The sequence below is a fragment of the Rhagoletis pomonella genome, unplaced genomic scaffold (assembly GCF_013731165.1).
Source record: "Rhagoletis pomonella isolate Grant_MI unplaced genomic scaffold, Rhpom_1.0 Rhpom_scaffold_00008, whole genome shotgun sequence".
Lineage (NCBI taxonomy): Eukaryota > Metazoa > Arthropoda > Insecta > Diptera > Tephritidae > Rhagoletis > Rhagoletis pomonella.
In genome coordinates, this window is record NW_023458562.1 from 22,716,128 (window position 1) to 22,739,961 (window position 23,834).

The following is a 23,834-nucleotide window of genomic DNA, read 5'->3' on the forward strand; positions in this document are numbered from 1 at the left end:
TCGGGTTTACGTACCGGTAGGTTTACGTTCTTGACTAATTTCAGCTTTAATTCCGCAGATTTCTGCGCTACGGGCTACAACTACAGAAAAATTCTGCGGTGTTGAGTTTTCATTTACATGGCGCTTTGGTAAGACAGATCGTGTCAGCTGACTCGGGTTTACGTACCGGTAGGTTTACGTTGTTGACTAATTTCAGCTTTAATTCCGCAGATTTCTGCGCTACGGGCTACAACTACAGAAAAATTCTGCGGTGTTGAGTTTTCATTTACATGGCGCTTTGGTAAGGCCCTGTCTCCACAGGAAAACACTGATGTCGTGATAACCATGTCACAAAATATATTTCCAATGGAGACCGCCTATTTCTTATGTGCTCAATATATGTCAGCGCTTATTGCTTGACATCTATTGCAGGCAATTCGATAGTTTGACAGCCATATTTTCATTTGAAAGAAAGCGTGCTGGTGTTAACATCGATGAAATTTTGATATTAAATCAAAATAAAAATCTGTTCCGTATTGGATAATTTATGATTACGTTTTAGGAAATTATTTAGCTAGTTTTTTAAAGATTTAAATGTTTTTAAACACCGAAATTGAGAGAATGTTGTCTGGTGGCGTCATGCGGCAAATGCTTATTTCAAGACATCAAAGTGCCCACACACAAAAACTTGCAATCACATTGCTCGTCAAAATGACAGTTGGTAGGCCATCGCTGTTCGCCTGTGGAGTTCTGCGGTAAGACAGATCGTGTCAGCTGACTCGGGTTTACGTACCGGTAGGTTTACGTTCTTGACTAATTTCAGCTTAACTGTTTGTGCTCATTTACACACGGCGATTTTTGTTGCCGCAACTCGACGTTCGTCGGAGACGACGAGGAAAGGAGAGGGGCAGCGAGTTGCTCGTGTTCGGGCAACACGCTTTGTGCTCTCGTTCGTCTGTGTAAATTGAAAAGCTGTTCACAGCTGACAACAATTGCATACACACAAATCGTCGTGTGTAAATGAAACGAGCAACACAAAAGGGAATGTGAAAAATTGCGGCGACAAAAGTTTTCGTGTATAAACGCAGTCTTTCCAAACATTGTATTGATACCATGAACGAAAGACACAAGATCACGTAAGAACAAGAGAGTGAAAAAAGTAGATTTTTTTAGCGGGTTCTACGCCATCTTGTTTCACTGGAAAACGAGCGAAAAGTAAACAAAGCAAAGAAAACAAAGAAAACCAAAATTAGCCAAAATTATTGTCAGCCACTTTAAACGCACAATTTAGGTAAAATGATACAACAAAATGCTTTAAAATGTGTTGTCATGTTGAATTAACTCTTCTTTACTTGAATAAAAGTGTTATAGTGGTGCTTGTGATGTAAACAAACGCTCAGCTGACGAACCCGCTTTCGCAAACTTTTTTCTCAAAACCAGTTACAAATACAACGTCGCGTTCTTGCGTGATCTTGTATTTTTGGTTCATGTATTGATACATTTTGGAAGTCATCCTATGTTTCAATGGAAAAGCGCAGAATTAAGAGCACGCACATTTGTAATTGAAACTATGCTCTTCGCTTTGCTCGCCGCTACACTATGTTCTTACCCTAATAGCGATTTCTTTTCTCGAAATAATATTGCCTTCTGTCGAGGACATGGACCTCAGCGAGGCGTCGGTTTAAATTTGTTTTTCATATTTTTGTAAATATTGTCATGGCCGAAGCGCGGCAGCTCTGGCACCTCCCTATTATTGTAACTCTTCTAATACAAAACTCAAACTAACTATTGTGAATCTTGAATACTTTGAATAGGTTGCCTAGTAGGTATGTAATAGGCTGCCTCTCACTTCATTTTTTGACTTGCTATCAGCCAGACTGCCGCTTCGCTAAATATTCATTTTTGAAATTCCACTACTTTGTAATCGCAAAATATTCATTTTTGAAATTCCACTAATTTGTAATCGCTAAACAAAACCGTAATTAAAGAAAACTTATATGAATTTAAAGGAAGCAATTGCGTTCTTCTTGACTCATTGTCCAACTCACTCCAGTAATCACGGGAACGTGATCACCTTCATTCTGCCCTGCGCCAGGGCTGGCAAGTTATTGTGTTCTTTTCTCAGCATCTTCACATGCAATTACGTGCTCTTTCTTTAAAATGTTGCACTCTGATGATGTTGCCATATAAGTGGCATTTTTTTCCGAGAAAAGAAAACGCCATAAGAGTGCGCGGGTTGGGGTCTGCCACTCAAACCAAAATACCCATCGACCTTTTTGATTTTTGTCTTGTCGATTTTCACTAAAATTTTCCCGTGCGGCATTGTGGAACAGCCGAACGAATAATTCTAAAACATGAAATCGAAAAACAAATAATTTCATACTTTCATACTTATCCTTTCCCATGTAAATTAAGGCCGGTGGCGAAACCACATCACTTTGAAAATAGAAAACCATTTTTATAAACTAGTACACATATAATATATGTTTGGGCATCATCACACAAAACTCAAAACTTATTTTTCAACTACTTTGTTTTACTAAAGTTATTTAAAAACCGGCTTCTAGATACTTTCCGAAATTACAGAACACAGTGTGAGTCGGATGATATATTAATATAAATTGTTAAACCAAGGTTTACACGTCGTCGCCTGGGTAAAAGATTGTCGGAAGCGCATTTTTGACGATTTTTAGTTCTAAATGCAGTTATATATTTTGAAATAAGGTCCTTCGATTGGTGTTATCAGTTTTCAGATACCTCCTTTAGTTTCCGAGATATTGACTACAATTTTTTCGATAATTTAGTAAAAATTGAGTTAGTGATGCAGCCATATTAAACTAATTAATATCTTAAAAATGACGTTTTTCGTTTTTGAATACCTTCTTTAATTACCGAGATATTGAGAAAAGAGTGTTGTTCATACAAAGTGGCTGCCAAATTGTGGACAAATGACGCTTATGACAAAAATTTTACTGAAGAAAATCCTTCATAAACTCAAAACTAATAACAAAAAACATTAAATAATTTAAGAATTTTGTGAACTAGTAACATTTTCACAGACTTTGGAGAAAATCTATCTTCGCGATTTTGAGAAATTGCATTCCAAACTTCAATCGCGATTTCCCACAACCTGCTGAAATTAACATACGACAATCTTTTACCCACGCGACGACGTGTAGTCATCACAACAAATTAACATTTCTTCAGAAGCTCGAAATGTAATTTCTGTGGTTTTGATTTCTACTACTATTATTTTTTATATACTAATATAATAAATACCACTAGAACATACTACAACAACATCAACTTGAACACATAAAAAATCCGACAAATTAAAATATTTCATATAAGGCACCCTACATATTCTGTGACCAAAGCATTTTCGCTTGATATATTTTTTAATAAGATGGATAAAATTTTCTGTGGAATAAATCAAAATCAGATCTAATAAAGAATTAGATTTTGGTCAATTAAATTAACTAAGTCTGAACTACGGTCGCGTGTCGTTATCTAGAAAATGTGATTGTGTACAAGAATCGGTGAAAATCCGTGGCCGTACATAACTGGGAAAACAATAGAATTTTCAACTTGTAAATACTCTGGATAAAAATTACCAAATAATAAAATAATGAAACAGAAAATGAATGCTAATTGGCACCAGTGAATAAAAAAGTATGGTATCAATGTTTGCTGTCCTAAAACAAGTCTTCGGTTGACGTGTGAAAAATCAATAATCTTACGCAAAAAGAAGCTTGGACATTTGAGTGTTTTACCACACCCGTAATACAGAGAACACACAACATGACGTGATTGGTAAGATTAGACATTACATTTACTTTTAAACTAAACTTAAGTTCTAATAGAATTTATTTATTTATTTGAAAAACATTGCAGCGGACAGGAATAACAATTTTTATTTGGTGCTTATAAGTATACTTATTTACAGTAGAAATTTGCCTAACTTCTTTTGTAACTATCAAAGAAATAAACAATTATTTTTTAAGATTGTTCTTATAATCTTAGGGCTTAAATAAAAGCATCTGACCAATAAATCTACGCCGTCGCGGCAGTGCAGAGCGTCTCGTCTGTCGCGAAAAGAAATTTGATTGCAAATTTTTATATGCCCACATTCTATATTTGTGGTTTTTTGCCTAAATACCATATATGTATATGAAGCCGACTTTAAGTTGAAGTTTTAGTTAGGAAATTGAATTAAGGCCGCCAAACCGTCCAAGAAAACTTTGTAAATGCAAACAAATTTATGTTTCCCCCATTTCCACTCATTTCTATTAAATCTGCATCTTTAAGATTTTAATAGGACGGCAGGATTTCCCCCGAAAACATCGAAGAAATTAATTAATGGAGAAAGTACAGTGGCTTTGTAAAGGTGTATTACAAGGCTACAAAACGATGTTTTCTAGTCGAATAGATTCAACTTTTGTAACAAATTCTTTTCCTCCTTAAAACAAAAAAAAAAATTGTTTTCCATAATATTAAGGCTACATTTCTTTATTCATTCTGAATGTTTCGAATACACTTTTTTGTTTACTTATTCTTTAGAACGTTCCTGATGATATGTTAACGTATATTTCAAACGCATTCTGTTTATTCCGGTTGTGAAATGGGATGTATAAAGAAACGCAGCCTAAATAAACTAAATGAAGAATTTTACAAATGTGGAGGTGTTAATTTAAAAAATTGAAAAATATCCTTTGGAATTTTTATTCTTTAGGATTTAAATTAAACTAAGATTCTGCAAAATTTATCAAAAAACTTAAGAGTAAAATTTATAAAAAGCATGTTTGGCATGTTTCTAATGGATAATTGAAACCACATTGTTTCGAATTCCTCTTTCAATTGATACCCATATATCCCTACTTTGTGCAAACTTTTCGAAATATATTATAATTTATGGTCCTTTGCAAAAAACCCCGACTACCCGAAAAAAAAACAAAAACGCGAATTACGCTTTCACGCATTAACTACTCGACCCATTATCATGAAATTTTATACACTGGTATCGTTTAGCCGAAATTGAAATATAGAATATATATATTTAGTCTCGATTAGACGAGGGGCGTGACACCTCCTATACAAACGGAATTTTTCATACCGCATATTAGGAAATATTTGTGATAGAGTAATGGAACTTGGTATTTAGATACATACAGTATCGGTCATATCTATAGCACGGCATTTCAAAGTGATATTGTGTGTCACTTATCTTTATTTATTGAGTTTTAAGAATTTTCAATTAAAATATAGTTCTTTCTTAGACAAACCCGATACAAACCCAAGGTTAATAATTTGTAGAAAGCTACAAAAAAGTGCAACAAATTTTCACATAAATTTCAAACTTTTTTCTCGGAAGTGTTAGAATTTTTTTGAGTACACAGTTTTTTAGCCCCTTCAATTTTAGTCTAATAATGTGCAAATTTGAAGTGGCTACGAATTACCGTTTATTTTTTAGATTTTTTTTTGTCGCATTGGCTTCCATACAATGAATAAACTCAATTTATTTGTATATGGAAGAAATCCGCAACACATTTGGCGAAAAAAATTCTAAAAAATCAACGGTAACTTTTAGCCACTTGAAACTTGCACATTATCAGACTAAAATTGAAAGGACTAAAAAACTGTGTACTCAAAAAAATTCTAACACTTCCGAGAAAAAAGTTTAAAATTTAGGTGAAAATTTGTTGGACTTTTTGGTAGTTTTCTACAAATTGTTACACATGGGTTTGTATGGGGTTTGTCTGAGAATGAACTGTATTTTAATTGAAAATTCTTAAAAATAAATGAATAAACATCAGTGGCACACAATATCACTTTGAAGTGGCGAGCTATAGATATGACCGATACTGTACATACATTTATAAAATCATGGAAGAGGAGGGCATCGTACTGTTTAAAAAATTAAACTCAATTTGAATTAGGGGAATTATTAATTTGAAAATTATATTAAAAAATGCATGTCAAGAGGTTTTTTTTAGATTTGCAAAACAACTAAATAGCACCTTATTCAGTAATAAAAAACTACAACTGTTTAAAGATATTCGCCCCTATTTCGAGTGTCGACTGGCAGTAGAATAGAAATTTGTCGATCGAGTCGATCATCTTTTATTTTGCTTTGCGTAACTTTATCGATAAATATTTGTACTATTGTGAATGGTTAACTGAATTGTAAACAGCTGTTTGTTTGTTTACATTTGTTTCTTTAGTGTTTCATTTACATCATTTTTAAAATTGCTTTTATTATAAAATTTAAAAAATTGATGCGGTTGAAATATGGTTTAATGATGAGGAAGATGATGCCAAGGCTAATAGATTTTTAGAGTTGGCTTAGGGTTGCCAGATTTTTTATGCGCGAAATCAGTACGTTAGCCTTTTCCATTCTAAAAAATCAGTACTTTTCAGTACGTTTTTATTCAAAGCAAAGTTATGAATGTAAGTAACAAAAAATAATTTGCAACGCCAGAGTTTTTGTTTTTAACAATATTTTGGTATATAAATAAAATAAATTCCCAACAAGCAAAGTAAACTTATGGAACGTTTTTTTTTTTAAGTTTTCAATTATAAACATTAAGCTTACAAAACGTTGATTTTTGTTTATAAAACGCTTGAAAGTAAGCGTAATATAATCGAAAAGGAACATTGGTTATAAGCGTAGAAATATAAACTTGTAATAAATGTTCAAAAGAAAGCTTTTTATAAGCGTAAAAGTGTAAACTTATAATAAAGGTTCAAAAAAGTTGTTTATAAGCGTATGAATATAAACTTACTAAAAATTTTCAAAAGAAAGCTTTTTATAAACATTTTTATAACCCTTTATTTAAAGATATTTCATTAAAAACTAATACATAGATTGCTTAACATCTAGAAACTAAAAGAAATGCGAATTTTCGGCGGACTCATCTACAGTCGGGAAAATATAAATAGGGAATAGACATTTTAGCTTACAAATTCACGTTAACACACAAAAATTAAGCATACAAAAGTTAATTATTACATCTTGTTGCGTGTTTTCAATTACATGCGGTTATTGGCAAATTGGAAAAACGACATCGATGCAGCTATATATTCCGGTTCATCGCCGCCATTCTCATTGATGAAATTTTCTGAAAAAAATTTAATAAATTTTTAATTGAATGTTAAACTAAGAAAGGATAAGCAGAACTCATCATTTGAAGACTCGAATGTTCCAACGATTAGCGCAGCGGGTCCTGGATTGGATTTTTTTTACCGCATCGGTTTTATTTAATTTTTTCTTTTAATAATATATTTTAAAAAACGTCAAGTCACTTACGATTTAAAAAATGTTATATTTACTACTTCATGTCGTGTGCATTTGCATTTCATTTATAAGTTTAAGTTATTTATAAACATTAGCTCTCCAAACTTATTAAGGGTTTATTTGAAAAAACTTTTAATAAGCTTAATATTAAAAATGCTTATTTAACGCTTATTATAGCAAACTTACTTTAATTTATTTTTAAAAACATTTACTGAAATGTTTGTTGGGTTATTTTATATTTGTGACATTTTTGAATAGCAATAATGAGATTTTTCGCATACAGTGTTTAAATAGTCAAAGAATTCTATACATTTCATTTTAAAATTACTTTTAATTTGAAGTTTACTTTCAAAAATTTTAATGAGAAGCCGGTTTCTCTCTTTGCGCTAGGAAACAAACTTTATTCTAAAAGTGAAAGTAAATAACGTCTATTGCGCCACCGCCAACGTCACCGTCAGTTGCCAAAAAAGTTAAATCTGTGTATTCGTATGAAGTAAGTTACATGAACAAAGCTGACGGTGACTGTGACGCACAAATTAGCTCAACTTTCAACTTTGCTTATGCGTGACAACTATTCTGTGTTTTGTTTACATATCTGAATTTCAATTTTTTCAGTTTGTGAAAATTTTTGGATTTATTGAGATAAGAAATGTAAAATATGATGAAAGAAAAGTGCAACGCAATTTTTGCAAAGAGTAGCAGGGAGTTTTTGATTTTACGGACGCAATGGTGAACGGATAGTGTGTAACTTGCCACATAAGCACCGTTGACGCTCACATTGACGGTGACGGTGCCGGCGACGCAATGGACGTTGTGTACTTTCGCTTTAAAGATCTTCTCAGTTGCTTCGCTCTAGTGTGGTGTTGAAAAAAAAAAAAAAAAATTAAATATTTTTTTCAAACTGTGAAAAAGTACCACTTTTTAAGAACTTCATCTATATTTCCTCATGGCTTAAATAATTTCAACTACGCAAAAATTGTGAAAGACTAAGAATTCGCTAAAAGGAGTATCTAACTCTATGTCTTGTAAGCAAAACTTTTTTACAGTGTCAGTAAATTGAGAAAGAGGAGTTGTAAGTTATAGGCAAAAGCTATTCGAATATTCAAATTTATTGTCATTAAACTGAAAGTTATTTTCGAGATAACTAACTCTCGACACAAATTTCAGCCTTTTTTTTTAATAATTTAAGCTCCATCACATTATCGCAACTGGTACGTAACAACCCGGCGATACCTCTCTGAAGTTGGCAGGACAACTTTTCTCAAAGCTAAAATTCTGATCGGATAATTTGCCGTTAATTATCCGTGAAAAGAATAATTTTGCCGCGGACATATTTTAAAAAATATCGAGTGCTCTGCTAACTTCCGTGGAAGTTAGCAGGGCACCTTCTGAAAACCAATTAAGGAAACCAGCTAAACCCAAACTAACTATCTGATAATTTGCCGTAAATTATCCGTGAAAAGAATTATCTTGCCGCGGACATATTTCAAAAAATATCGCGTGCCCTGCTAACTTCCACCTTCTGACAACCAATTAAGGAAACCAGCTAAACCCAAACTAACTATCTGATAATTTGCCGTAAATTATCCGTTGTTTATCCGTGAAAAGAATTATCTTGCCGCGGACACATTTTATAAAATATCGCGTGCCCTGCTAACTTCCGTGGATGTTAGGTTCCACGGAAGTTAGCAGGGCACGCGATATTTTTTAAAATATGTCCGCGGCAAAATTATTCTTTTCACGGATAATTAACGGCAAATTATCCGATAGGAATTTTTGCTTTGAGAAGATGTTGTCCTGCCAACTTCAGAGAGGTCCCGGCGATATGCCCATAAAATGATTGACTTTTTGTTGTATTAATTTCTTGGACATATCAAACACGATCTAAAACATGTCAACTATAATTAAACTATTTTCTTCCTATTTTTTAGAGTACAGTTCAAGGAAGTTCCAACGTTATGTAAAAACCTTAAGAAAATGCTAAAGTATTTTGTTTGAATGGAAAATTCAGTACAAATCAGTACAAATTTTGAAAATTCGGGACATTAGCGTACTGATTGAAGAAATTAATAAAATCAGTACAAGAGTTGAAAAATCAGTACGTCTGGCAACCGTAAGTTGGCTAAAGAAAGGAGGGAATTACGAAATTCTTCGGATCCCTTAAGTTGGAAGATGAAGTGTATGTACATATGTGAATCTTATGAATAGAAGTTACGTTCCAGATGCTTCACGGTTTGTAGGTTTTACAGGATTCGCAGGAAAAGCTTTTTTCCTCATTAATACACTTTATGGAAGTTTAAGAAATACGGTACGGTTTAGCCATTTGTACAATGATGTTGGGTATTTGTGTCCAAACGCGTGACCCGAGTTTAAAAACTTTAACATACAAGTGTAATGAAAGAATTAAACTTTAATTTAAAATAAAGATTTCAAATTTCCGGGCACTAGTTAATTAATAAATTATCCAGTTTTTTGTAAGATTTGTTGGTTCTGCGCAAAAACACTGTGGATGACGTAGCCGGAGTTATATGCACAAAATATATTGCATATCGCCCATACTCTTACCGAAAATTCCTTTGTCTATGTCCTCATTCTCCTGCATCAGCTCGAACAACCGCGCAAGTTGCCTTTTGTTGCTTACGATTTTTGATCTGTAATTCAGACACATACATACATATGTATGTATATTTCACAATTTTTTACAACTTCCAGTTTAATTGACTTACTTTTTATCCATTATAGTAACACTTTCTGATGTAAATTTTATAAACGAAAACTCCAACGACTAAAAAACAGCAATAGAAGGATGAGTGATTAAAACGTATTCACAGTCGCTAAAGCCCGATATACAGTTCAATGCGAGCGTGAGCGTGAGTTTTTTATTTTGAACAATATCTTCATTAATACTCAACTTTTTGCTATAGTTGAGACATGAAAAGATAGAGAATTAAAATATCTTTCAGAATTATTTATTTATTTATTTATTTATTTATTTAAACGCCAATCGGCTTTGTACATAACTAAATTATTGACTTAAGAAGTAATAAGTAATAACAAACGTGTGTGGTTGGTTGCTTTAACAGAAAAAACAAAACGGAATGAAATGACATTGCAATGTAACATATAATTCAGAGAATTGATTTTAATTTATATTTTAAGCTAGAGTGAGACCTTCCAAAGAAATTTACATTCGGTGCATGTTGGTTGACAAGGTTCGCTATCCTGTTGTACGGACCAAAGGCGACGTAGTTTCTATTTGCCGGCACAACATCTAGTAGCCTTCTAGTTCGGAGATCGGCTCTAGAGGTAATAAATCTGAACTGCTCCAGTATTTCTGGTGAGTCAATCAGGCCATTGACGACTTTGTAAAAGAACAATAGATCCGTCATTTGCCTTCTGCTACATAGAGTTTTAATATTGTTCCTGAGATATACATCATTGACGTTCATATTGCTTTCGTCGCGCGAGTTATACAGCAAAAACTTGCAGAACTTTCGTTGAACCTTTTCAACATTGTTAGTTTGTTGTTCGGTATATGGTGCCCAGGCAATGGAACCATATTCAAGTATTGGTTGGACGAAGGTCGAGAAAAGTCTGAGGAGGGTTTTTACATCCTTGAATTCCTTGCCAAATCTGCAAACAAATCCCAGAGCACGGCATGCACGTAAAGCTATGTGGTTGATGTGATCTGAGAAAGACAGTTTATCGTCAATCATCACTCCCAAGTCCTTTATGGTACTGACTAACTGTACACGTTGGCCGCACAGATAATAGTTGGCGGGCATTCGATTGTGACGTCGAGAGAATCCCATGACAGCACACTTTTTTATGTTCAGATGCAATTTATTCATCACACACCACTCTTCTAGTTCAGAGATATCCTCCTGAAGTGCCTTCATGTCGTGATTGTTACCTATTGCTCTGAATAGTTTCATATCATCGGCATATAACAAGTACTCGGATTTAAGATTCACACCTATGTCGTTTATAAATATGCTGAACAGAACTGGTCCCAGATGAGATCCTTGTGGTACACCAGATATAACATCAAACTCATTTGACAGATGACAATTGGCACGGACTTGCTGACGTCTGCCAGATAAATACGAGCGAAGCCAGTCTAATGCTCTTGATCGTACACCATAACTATTTACTTTTCGTAGCAGAATTTCATGATCAACCATGTCAAATGCCTTGCTAAAGTCAGTGTATAAGGAGTGTACGTCTAGTCCGTTATTCATTGCATTAAGTATGTAGTTGATGTAGAGATATAGATTGGTAGAGGTGGATCTCCCACCAAAGAATCCATGCTGCATGGAGATTATCACATTTTTAAAAGCAGAGGTTAATTGAGGCAAGACGATTTTTTCTAGTAATTTAGCGAGTGAAGATTGGATGCATATAGGTCTATAGTTGTTCACCTGAGCTTTATCACCCGATTTATGTATAGGGCTTATGTATGATAACTTCCACGTCGAGGGAAAATTACCTGTTTGAAGCGATTTGCTGAAGATATGTGTGATTGGCTCACAGAGACCAACAGCACAGTTTCTCACAAAGATGTTTGGTATATGATCAGGTCCAGCGCCTTTGTTGATATTTAAAAGAGTTAGCTGACGAAATACATCATTGAAGCATACTTCAAATTCCACCATGTCGACATCTGGATGATCACATCCTTGGCGTGTAACAGCCTCTGATGCGGGTTCTTTATATACGCTTCTGAAGAATGACGCGAAGAGGTTACTTATTTTCGCGCCATTACATGCAGTAATTTCGTTCCAAGTCATAGTCGAAGGTATATCGACATCGTTGCGCCTTTTATTTTTTACAAAACTCCAGAATCTATTAGGATTACATTTCAAATCGTTCTCTACTTTTCCTAGGTAACTCTCGTAGCATGATGTACTCAGCTTTTTACACTCGGACCTTAAACTACTAAATACGGCATAGTTTGCTTGGGTTTTTTGCTTCTTATACCTTTGATGTGCAATTTTCTTTTGCTTAATTTTGTAAATCAACTTTTTTGAAAACCAACAAGGGTATTCATTATTCTTCTTAACAAATATTGGGACAAATTGAGCAATGCCCGAGTACACAATCTCATAAAACCAGCTCACTTTGTCATCGATATTTTCCAGCTTATATAAGTCTATCCAGTTTACGCCCAGGAAGAAGCTATTCAACGCTGCATAGTCTGCCTTTTTAAATACATAAGTAGGAACGTCATTTTGCTTCAGATTTGTACGGAATTGATGTTGCACCACCAGCGCGGGGTGATATGCATCCTCCTGGATAATGGGATCCGCCTTGTTAATCAAGAGGTTTAAATCGCTGAAGCATAGATCCCACATTCGTCCGTGCTCATTGTAGGTATTGTTTTGCTGGAGGCATCCAGATAGAAGAAATTTTTCATACAATATTGACTCACACTCAACTTGTGGTAGACTACTATTAAGATTATAATCACCGATTATCATAAGACTGCTGTTTGGATATTTATTTCTAAGGTAAGAAATGGTAGCTATATGACTGGAGTATACATCAGAACGTGATTTTGGTGGAATATAAACACACCCTATGATGATATCACCACCACCGTGGCCTTTAACTTTAACGAATACTTGCTCCAGGTGATTGTTGCTTATTGTTAATTGTTCAACCGATATACGGCGCTTGACAGCAATGAAGACACCGCCACCGCGCTCATGTATGCTGGTCGTTTGATCCCTGTCCCTCCTATAGATATTATACGTACTGTCAACAATTTCGCCATCCAAAATAGACGGATGCAACCAAGACTCCGAAATTCATAGTACATCACACTGCCAACTTGCTGTTATAGTGAAAAAATCTTTAAGTTTAGTTCTAAGCCCCCTTGCGTTCTGGTAGTAAACTAGCAGATCTTGTTTGGTCTTAGTGGTTCTCCTCGTCGCTTCGAAATCCAGGCACATTCACAATTCTTGGGATACCATTTATATACCTGATTGTCTTGTTTGTTTCACCATTATTTTTAAGAGCCTCGAGCTCTTCCCGTAGGCTGTTAAGATGATTCTGCTGGCACCGAGTCAAATCTGGTTTAAAATTTATGTTGTCTCTGTTTTCTGTATGTTTTATTTTGAGAATTCTTCTTGCATCATCAACCGAAGGCGTAGTGATCAACAGAGGGCGAGTTTTGCGGTCTTTTGGGCGACCAATTCTGCGCATTTTCATATTAGAAACAACTTCGGCTAACTCAGGTGGTAAAGCTTTGGAAACCACTACGCGGTCATCATACAATCGCTCAGAGCCCACTTGCTTCTTCGATTCAGGAACATTGAAGGCGATGACATTTCTTTCGCGTTTCGCTGGGTCACGTCTAGGAATCGAGATATATCGATTTGAAGTTAGTAACTATCATATAGGGGAAATTGTCACCTTTGGTGGTCTTTTTTTTTGACATAACTCGAGAACCACTAGTCCGATTTTGCTCAAACAAATTAAAAAAAATTAAAAATTACAATTCCTTTAATCTGTTCATATAACGTTTTTCTATATAATCAACAGTTTTGCCGGTAAAAATAAATGTATGAAAAAAAAAAAATTTTTTTGCCTAAAATATTAAATTTTTTTATTTTTTAAATTCATAAAAAATCCAAAACGGAAAAAAAGGCAAGCCGTATTACTTTCACGCAAAGTCACATAACCTTTAAGCAAAATGAGACATAGATCATGAAAATCGATGGACGCGTTTCGCTTTTATTCACAATTAAGTAAAGGTATCTCATTTTGACAAGAGTATTGATTTTATGTTTCAATGAATTTTGATAATATTTATTACATATTATTTATTATTAAAACGTAAAATTAAAGATTATTACAGGTAATTATTAGGTTATTACATTTATTATTTTACATTTATTTTTACCGGCAAAACTGTTGAGTATATAGAAAAACGTTATATTAACAGATTAAAGGAATTGTAATTTTTAATTTTTTTAAATTTGTTTGAGCAAAATCGGACTAGTGGTTCTCGAGTTATGTAAAAAAAAAGACCACCAAAGGTGACAATTTCCCCTATATGATAGTTACTAACCTCAAATCGATATATCTCGATTCCTAGGCGTGACCCAGCGAAACGCCGGGCCACGTATAACTTGTTTTTGAACGATATAACATTTCCCGTTGGTTTCATCCCATCCCGATTTTGACTGTCGCATAGTGTAATCGACAATCGCTTAATAGTCGTTTATCTACTGCCAGTCGACATTCGCAATAGGGGTTATTAGTAAACATACGCGCTAGCATGACGTTACCGAAAACAGAAGTGGATATTGACTTGGGTTACTAAATTGCAAAACTTTGCGATTTGGGCAAGACTATTTGTATAAAAGTATTTGTAGTAATATATTAAAAATGTTTAAGATTAATTTTCCAAGTTTTTAAATGTAGAAATCTCCCTTTTTTGCAAATCTATGTCTTATTCCGTTTCAACTAAACATGCTAAATACGATACAAATCAAAGCAAAAATATGGTTTTTCAAAATATCCCGGCCCTGCCCGATACCATTTTTGGCATAAAAGTTTCTGCTTACATAACCAGTATATGTGTATTATAAACAGCAGCTAAATCGGCTCATAAATAAGTTAGATATAGGACTTTTAATTTTTTATTACGCGGTAGACTTTTCGCTGGAATCGCCCATATGTACATGTATGCATAAAAATGAATGAAAAGGGTGAGATTTAAGTTGATATTTTTCTTTGCTAATGTACTGACTCACATAAAATCGATATGTATGTAGATCATAAAATTTCGTAATTGTTATATCTAATCACTGAATTAATTAATTTTTTTTTGTAATTTTAGATTAAATTGTAAATAATTTTGTGGAAAAATTAAAGCAATGGATCCACCAACGTTCAATGAGCCTGAATTGAATTGCCAATATACAGCTCTACAAGATTATGAGCAATATCAATCAAGATATCCAAACTCATCAATATACGTCACGAAATCTCCTGAATTGGCACTCTCAAGGTCAGGAGGGCAATGCACATACGGATCGGATCACAATGCACCCAATTTAATTGGGCCACAAGCTCAGCTCGCTACTACGCAGGAACAAAATGAGTCTGTAATACAAGAACGTTCGTCAGTTTCTACTGTAAGATACATGCAAGCTTCACAATATGACGAAATGCCTGACTATGGCCTCAATGCTTGTCCCGTTGAATCCCACTATATTGAGAATCCCACCATTGCTTATGGATATGTGTCAGAAGTTAATTTTGATTTTCCCATTGAAGCCGGCAACACCAACTCTTACTCACCAAGACCATTGTTATTCGATAGCAATCTGAATGGTTCAGAATCAGCACTTCCTTCGGACGTAACAAGAACATATGACGGTCATGCTGATTATCAAAGTAAAATGGCGCAACTTACTCTTACACCAATGGACGCGGTTTCACACATGAGAGAATCAAAACATTTGTTAATGGAAGGTTCTGGAAGTGACATTTGTTCCACTATGAGATGGCGGGACCCAAATCTATCAGAAGTTATAAGCTTTTTGAACAATCCAAATAATGAAATAAAGGCAAATGCCGCAGCTTATTTACAGCATCTGTGTTATATGGATGATCCAAACAAACAGCGAACTCGAACACTGGGTGGAATCCCGCCTCTTGTACGGCTGCTGTCGTACGATGTTCCAGAGATTCACAAGTAAGATTATTTAAATGTGTTCATTAAATCCCTACCCAAACCAATTGCCATAAATTAAATATGTATATTTACTATTTGTTTGGTAACAAACCATTTTTAACCAGTAAAAAACTGTTTTTAATAAAATTTTCGATTAAGAAATGTTCGTTAACGTTATATCTTTTTAACCCACTTCACCAAAAGTTTATCAATTCGTCGGAATATTTTTTATTTTTATTTTTTTTTGTTACCGCATAACTCTGGACCACGTTTGCCGATTTTTATAATTCTTTTTTTAAAGGAAAGGTGTTATCTCACTGGTGGTTGCATATTAATTTGGTTTAAATCCGATGATCGCATCATGAAGAAATCAACGATAGTCTTACATTTTTATATGAGAATTGAAGTCGGTTTTGTTTTTTGCTTAAAAATTACTTGTTTTTAATTTTTCACTTACATAACAGAATATAAAACTATAAACTATATATATATATATATATATATATATATATGTAACGGTTGCAAACTTAATACTGAAATGTGGATAAACAAGAAAGCGAAACAAACACTCGAAGGGTTGTTGTTGTTGTTGTAACAGCATACAAATTCCCCAAAGAGATTTTGGGGAGTGTTGCTGGAGTGGCAGTCCTTGGCCAGATATATATCTTCTGGGGCGTTCCGGTTACGTAGACCCGACTGTCGTGGGAACGAAGGGTCAGTTATGCATACTTAGTATTGCACTGTATACATAGATAAACATTGCTTGTGAAAATTTGTCGTGATTATACTTCTGGCAGCACATACATATCTTCCCAACAAACAATTGCACACATTTTGCCACTCTAATTTCTCTCGCAATCGCTCTCCCTGCTCGATCGAATGCCGCTTTTATGTATGATTCAAAAATCTACAGATTGAAACGTAAAGCCCATTTAACAGATTCCTTTTATGACAACTCTCACGTCTTACTATGCAATTCTGGGCATGCATAACTGAGCCGTAAGCTGAAATTAGTCAAGAACGTAAACCTACCGGTACGTAAACCCAAGTCAGCTGACACGATCTGTCTTACCATGTAAATGAAAACTCAACACCACAGAATTTGTAAGCGCTAATCTATTATTATTATTTCATGATCCAATGATCGGATCTAAACCAGATTAGTATGGGACCACCTCTGAGGCACTACCTTTCCGATGCAAAAAGAAGATAGGTAACATACATAAAAATAAAATAAAAAATATTCCGACGAACTGATAACCTCCTCCTTTTTTTGGAAGTCGGTTAAAAATCTATGCTTTTTAGGAATGCATGTGGTGCGCTGCGAAATTTATCCTATGGAAGACAAAATGATGAAAATAAACGCGCAATAAAAAATGCTGGTGGTATAACTGCGCTTGTAAATTTATTGTGCAGGACACAAGAATCGGAAGTAAAGGAATTGGTTACTGGAGTTCTATGGAATATGTCTTCCTGTGAAGATATTAAACGATCCATTATTGATGAAGGTTTGAATGCTATAGTTAGCAACATTATTATACCCCACTCTGGCTGGGATGCAGTTTGCGCAGGAGAGACATGTTACTCTACGGTTTTTCGAAACGCTTCCGGAGTTTTACGCAATGTCAGTTCGGCAGGAGAATTTGCACGAACCAGTCTAAGAAACTCGGAGCACCTGGTGGAGTGTCTCATATACGTGGTAAAAATGGCTATAGAAAAGAACAACATTGGAAACAAAACCGTTGAAAATTGCGTGTGTATATTACGCAATCTATCATATCGTTGTCAAGAAGTGGAAGATCCTAGTTACGACAAACAGCCAATGCCAATACAAAGTCGACCTCAATCGAATTCTTATAAAGGTAAAAATGCTACCCAAAAGTTTCATACATACATATGTATGTATGTATGTATGATCATCACTATATCTACATACATATCCCACACCTAGATCTTAAGTGAGCTAACTCAAAATTCAGAGAGGGAAATTTAACTGCTTGTAAATCCTACAGCTTCAACGCAATTAATACAAAAACAGGTATAATAAGAGCTTTTGAGTTATTGTATATAATCATGAAGAACCAAATCTTCCTATGAATTGATTTATGCAAAAAAGTAGACCCAAATTTTTTTTGAGTTGATCGCACTTTAGAACTACGTAGGTGTGCGATATGTTCGATAATCATGTGAATAGTGTCCCGCAACTTCGTACTTTCTTTAGTGTACACCGCACAGGCGTATTTTGGTATGCTTTGTCTCCCATATTCACGATTTGGCAAGCAACTGATTCATCTTTTTTTATCATTATCTAAGTTTAAACTTTTTGACTTTTCAAATTGTCTTAAGCGAGAAAAGGGCGGTATTTTTTGACTTGGTTCGTCTTAACCCGAGTGCGGTTTAGACGGAAAGTACTGTAATTGCGTGATTATGAATTATGGCCGTTTTGTTTCTACAAAAAATGTTGCCTTTTCATTGCCCAGTTCTTAGTATTTGTGCTCAGAGGGCAAGGAGAAGGCAACATTTTTCGGTAGAAACGAAAACGTCAAATAGATTTGTGAATTGAAAATTATATCAAATCCTTAATAATATAAATTTATTATTTGTTTGAAGAATTAAATCATGAATAAAATCAAATAGGTTCATTATTTAAAAGCGAAAAATGATTTTAAATCTCGCAACCCTGCTTTTAATTTTATATACATATCATTTGTTAGAATTGTTTATCGGATTCTCCAGATAGTATTGGAAAAATTTATGGTCGACTCTTTTTACTTTCACCAAAAACCGATATGTTGCGATGTCTCGAAAACAAAATGAAAAAAAAAAATGTATGCCGACTTTCGTTTTTTTTTTTGCTATAAACTAGTTTATCTTCTTATTTATTATTGTATATACTATGTACTTAAAGACAATTATGTAACTAATTGCTCTGCTTAAGGAGAAAATCTCGGCTGCTTCGGAACAAGTAAAAAGAAGAAGGAAGCTGCTCAAAGCGATCATCAAGCCGAAAATAATTATACCCCCAGCACTTCTAAGAATTCAGTACCAAATAGTTCATCGCACAAACGATATGAGCTTTTGTGGCAACCGGAAGTTGTGCAGTACTATTTAGCTTTATTACAAAGTTGTTCCAACCCGGAAACTTTAGAAGCTGCTGCAGGTGCTATTCAGAACCTTTCAGCTTGTTACTGGCAGCCAAGTATTGATATTCGCGCCACAGTTCGTAAGGAGAAAGGTCTACCTATATTGGTAGAACTGCTTCGTATGGAAGTTGATCGTGTCGTTTGCGCTGTGGCAACGGCTTTACGAAACCTTGCTATAGACCAACGCAATAAAGAGCTTATCGGGAAGTACGCGATGCGAGATTTAGTCCAAAAGCTTCCAACCGGTAATCCACAGCACGATCAAAACACCTCCGATGACACAATTACTGCAGTATTAGCCACAATTAATGAAGTAATAAAGAAAAATCCCGAGTTTTCTCGCTCTTTGCTTGACGCTGGAGGGGTCGACCGTTTATTAAGCATTACGAAACAGCGCCAAAAATATACATCATGCGTATTAAAGTTCGCCAGTCAAGTTTTGTTCACAATGTGGCAGCATCATGAATTACGCGATGTTTACAAAAAAAACGGATGGAAAGAACAGGATTTCGTATCAAAGTCATTTACAGCTCATAATATTTCGCCAAACTCCCCTAACAATGTGAACAGCACTCTCAACAGACCCATGGCTTCACAAGGCCGGACAAGATACGAGGATCGAACGATACAAAGAGCTCCAAATAATGCGGCTCGCAATAATACAGGAAATGATTTTACCGGCTGCAATGAGTCACCACTTCTTTGCCAATTGGTATGTAACTAATAGAGATTAGTGGAGCATTATATTTATGTATTGAAAAATGGAAATCAACATGTTTTTATTGTTTTAGAATGACGATGCATCGAGTAACGGTGTGGGCAATGACACTTATCAACGGAGAAATCAAAATCCGCAAGCGACTATGTATATACCAATCATGGAAGGCGGACGGAATCATTCCAATTAAAAAATTATAACTTTTAAATACTTTTCATATTTCATAAAAATAATAAAATGCACTTACAAATATGTTTCAATAGATACTATATTGATTTGCATTTACTTTAAGTTATATTGACTTTCTTGTCCAGATAATGTAGAGGAGGAATGTTTGATTTAGTTGCAGAAAATACTGTATCATATAATATACCACAAGTAATTACACGGTATTAGAAATACACGTGCGAATTTTATATTAAAAAAGTTACTTTATGTAAGACATTTTTCGAAAAAAATTCCCGCTAACACATTTGTGCACTGAAATATCGATATTCTATAAATGTATACAAAACTAGTTTACACGATAAAACGAGGCATATTAACCAATCCTTAAACACGTGCATACATAATAAAATTTCTTGGTAGTAACTTCATCGTCTTATTATTTTGCCTTATTTAGAATAACTTTTTTTTTTGGACGAGAACTTTGTGTAAACATATAGTCAATTCACTAACATAAGCCATATAAATCCAAACATGATACAAAAAAGATGGTAGTTTCATTACTACTATTTTTTGATTATAAAGCATGATTCAATAACAAAAGGTTTGCTCAAAAAACGGTTTTCTCGCTCCCTCTTCACAAAATCGGCTCCATAACATTAAGCATAGCTTTGCCACATTGTAATGTTTTGAAAAGGGAGATTTTTTTAAATATTTGAGATTCAATATAAGCGTAAAAAAAGGCAAGTTGATGTGATCGATAATCAAAGTTGAACGTTTTTCTTAAGCGTAAATATTACTTTTGAAGAATATCGATGTGCAGATTTTTATTATTTATTTTAAACCAAATAAACAAATTCGCATCTATAACATGTAACAAAACTAATCTAATGTTGTAATTTTCTTAGTTTCTTTGCTGAAGCTTTGCACCCGTCCCCTTGAAGATATATTTATGTATTTTGTGCTTTCGCACTCGGGAAATAAACAGCTCAATTTTTAGTTTTTTTCAAAGCTTTTTAAGAAGAATATATAACCCTACTTTTTTATTTTGAGATTAAAAATATTTAGAGGTCGCTCAAAGCACTCAAAGTTTTCCATGTATTTTATTTAGTAAGTCTGCGTTCAAACACGGAAACTCGAGTTTCTTATTATCGGCGATTTCTCTTTTTTTGTTGCCCTTTGCATTCACACACAGAAACTCTTTTGTACGCAATTGTTGTTGTCAGCTGTGAATCGCCAACTTGGATTATTCAGACGAACGAGAGCACAAAGCGTGTTTCCCGAGTACGGTCGACTCGGTACCCGTCCCCTTTCCTCGTCGCTCTCTCCCTTACAAGCTTCGAGTTTCCGCAACAAAAGTTTTCGTGTTTGAACGTCGACGAAGAAAACCATCTTTTCGTAGAAATGGTATAGAATTCTTGAAAATAAATATTTTTCGATCAGGAAACCGTTTCTCTTCAGGAGATTTCCACTAAAAATGGCCAATTGTGTGTATAACCATTTTTTATAGTAACTATATTTTACAGGTCCACCGAAAGCCCCAGAAGATGCAATGGGGGGTCAAATAAAAAATCTTTAGTATTAAAAAATGGTTAGATACACAATTGGCCTTTAAGTAAGTACGATCTTCAGCACATGCCGGATGTTGGAAAAATGCATGGAGTTATGTGTATGTAGACATGCACAGAAAAAAAACTGGGCACTGTTTAGTACATGGCCTAACTATTTCGAGGTATTGCGTCCAAAGGGGTGACACGATCCAAAATAAATTTGCACACACTTGTAGTCAAGGGTCTACACATTATTTTAACACCTACTTTTGTAATTTTCTGTCACTACTTTATTTACGAATTGGGTTTGAAATATGCCCTTTTTTGTAAAATTCGGAAATTAGCGTACATTTATCACTCCTATTCTCCTTAAAGCAGCAACTTCACCACCAGAAAAGTGTTTATTTACCTGTGTCACTTGCCATAGTACTGTTGTTGCTCCCTTTCATACCACAGTAAATTTGTAAGCAACTCTGAATCGGCAAAATTCATGCTCCTTTTCATTATCAACCCTGATCAGACTTTCCCCCGAAGAGTACTCAAAAAGGTTTAGTACTGTATATACTGTGATGGGCGCAACTCACGCGCAACCTCGATATTTGAGAAAGTATCGATATTATGAATCGATTTCATTCATTGCACGTAAAATCGATATGGCGATATATCGGGCTAACCAATATCGATATCGGATAAATCGATGTTGAAAATCATACTCCCAATTGGATAGAATATTATACCTGCCTATCAACCCACCTCATTGTTTTATTTCTATCTTGTATATTTACTGAGGATTAAAACGGCATGCCGGTTGACAGTATTGTCAAAGAAGATAGAACAAGACAATAATGGGTCGATTATCGATAGCAAGCGAACTTCAGTTGAGTTGCTAGTTGCCAAAACGAGAATTACAGATGGCAACTGGTAACTTTCAACTGACAACTGCAGTTGCTACAAAGTGTGTATACAGGCGACTACATTTTTGTGGTTGCTGGGAATGTTTTTGGAGCATATTTAGGAGCGAAAATTTAAAAGTGTGTCATATAGTTTACTTTTTAATGATTTGAACGATATTAACTTTTTGCAGTGCAGTTTGCTTTTTATTGAAAATCGCGTAAAAATCAATGAAATAAACCCCCGACAAAATGCACATACAGAAAGAAGCAAAAAAGAAATAGCAAACTTCAAAATTACGAACGTCACACACTTTTCTCAATTGTTATTACAAATGGCTGCTTCTCAACCGGTCAGATCTGTTCCAAAGAACGTAAATCTGTAAGAAGAGACAACACGTTATAATTGGAGCAAGTGTGAACATCAGGAGCGTGCCTTCTCTTTTCATCCAATCAAAAAACGTACGCGATCGCTTTCTAGTAAAAAATAGTAACTTCTGACAACTTTAATATAACCTCCAAATTTTGGTTGTCAATTTTTGCTTAGTTTGTATGTGATAGGGAATTTACATGATTCAACTTTCACAGGCGATTAGTTGAATCAAAAGTTGAACGAAAGTAGGAAGCCGACCAACTTCATTGAAAGCGATTGGTTGAAAGGCCGTTTACACCAGGCGATTGTTACTTTCAACAAAAAGTTGCCTGAAAAATAGCCTCATGTAAATTCCCTATAAACACCTCAGCTCACACATGTTAATAACCATACGTACTTTCAATTTTATTAGAATCCACTTAAACAAGTAATTATTTAAATACTTTTCAACATGCATTAGCAGAGAACACTTTTCTTTTGTATGCAGTTTCGTTGTCAAACACCCTACAGCTGATCGTTTGACACAATAGGTTTGTTATGTACATCACACAGGCGATATACAAAATCTCCTTTGACGTCATATTTCTGTCAAAATTTTCAAGAGAGAGTTAGCGGTATCGCAGTCAGCGCCACCTTCTGTATTCGTTTCACCATGATTTGCATATGGGTGTGTTCAGAAATGCATCAAGCCAAGGAATCAGGCTCTTTTATTTCTAAAGTATAATTGATGGAAATGCCTTATTCACGCAACTAACATTATTGGACATTTCCATCAATTATAGTTTAGAAATAAACGAGACGGATGCTTTACCTTGATGCATTTCTGAACGCACCCTATAATTTGGCAAATCGTCAAATCGTAAAAGAAATTAATTAAAAACAAGTGAATAAGTTTAAGTTCGGGCGAAACCGAACTTTATATACCCAGCGCATGTATCTATTAAATATAGTTTTTTCACCTTTCAGTAAACTGCATGATAAGGACGAGTATTCTTCCCAATGTCAGTGTAGATTTTTTCTAGTTTTTCCTACA

The 23,834-nt window shown here is 34.6% G+C and overlaps 2 protein-coding genes across 3 annotated transcripts in view; one reads left to right on the forward strand and one right to left on the reverse strand.

Moving 5' to 3' along the window:
• LOC118744447 (coiled-coil domain-containing protein 25) overlaps positions 1–21,978 on the reverse strand; it is a 38,878-nt gene extending 16,900 nt beyond the window's left edge. The window contains exon 1 of one of the 2 annotated variants that reach the window (XM_036477476.1): positions 21,948–21,978. In XM_036477476.1, coding sequence (XP_036333369.1) covers positions 21,948–21,963 — 16 coding nt within the window. In that variant the 5' untranslated portion in view covers positions 21,964–21,978. Of the gene's footprint in view, positions 1–2,362; positions 2,538–21,947 lie in introns of those variants that run through there. The other variant, XM_036477475.1, reaches the window with a different exon arrangement.
• Positions 3,346–20,414, forward strand: LOC118744439 (catenin delta-2). Its single transcript, XM_036477462.1, has 5 exons — positions 3,346–3,792; positions 15,123–15,983; positions 17,268–17,824; positions 18,901–19,817; positions 19,897–20,414. Exons 2-5 carry the CDS (start codon positions 15,160–15,162, stop codon positions 20,011–20,013), a joined length of 2,415 nt encoding a protein of 804 aa, XP_036333355.1. The 5' UTR covers positions 3,346–3,792; positions 15,123–15,159; the 3' UTR covers positions 20,014–20,414.
• Positions 21,979–23,834: the final 1,856 nt, after the last annotated feature.

Bases quoted from the DNA above. Each gene is read 5' to 3' on its own strand.
- LOC118744439 (XM_036477462.1), top strand. From the start codon at position 15,160: ATGGATCCACCAACGTTCAATGAGCCTGAATTGAATTGCCAATATACA. The intron at 17,825-18,900 runs GTAAAAATGCTA...GCTCTGCTTAAG, and splicing joins TCAATCGAATTCTTATAAAG to GAGAAAATCTCGGCTGCTTC. The intron at 19,818-19,896 runs GTATGTAACTAA...TTATTGTTTTAG, and splicing joins CACCACTTCTTTGCCAATTG to AATGACGATGCATCGAGTAA.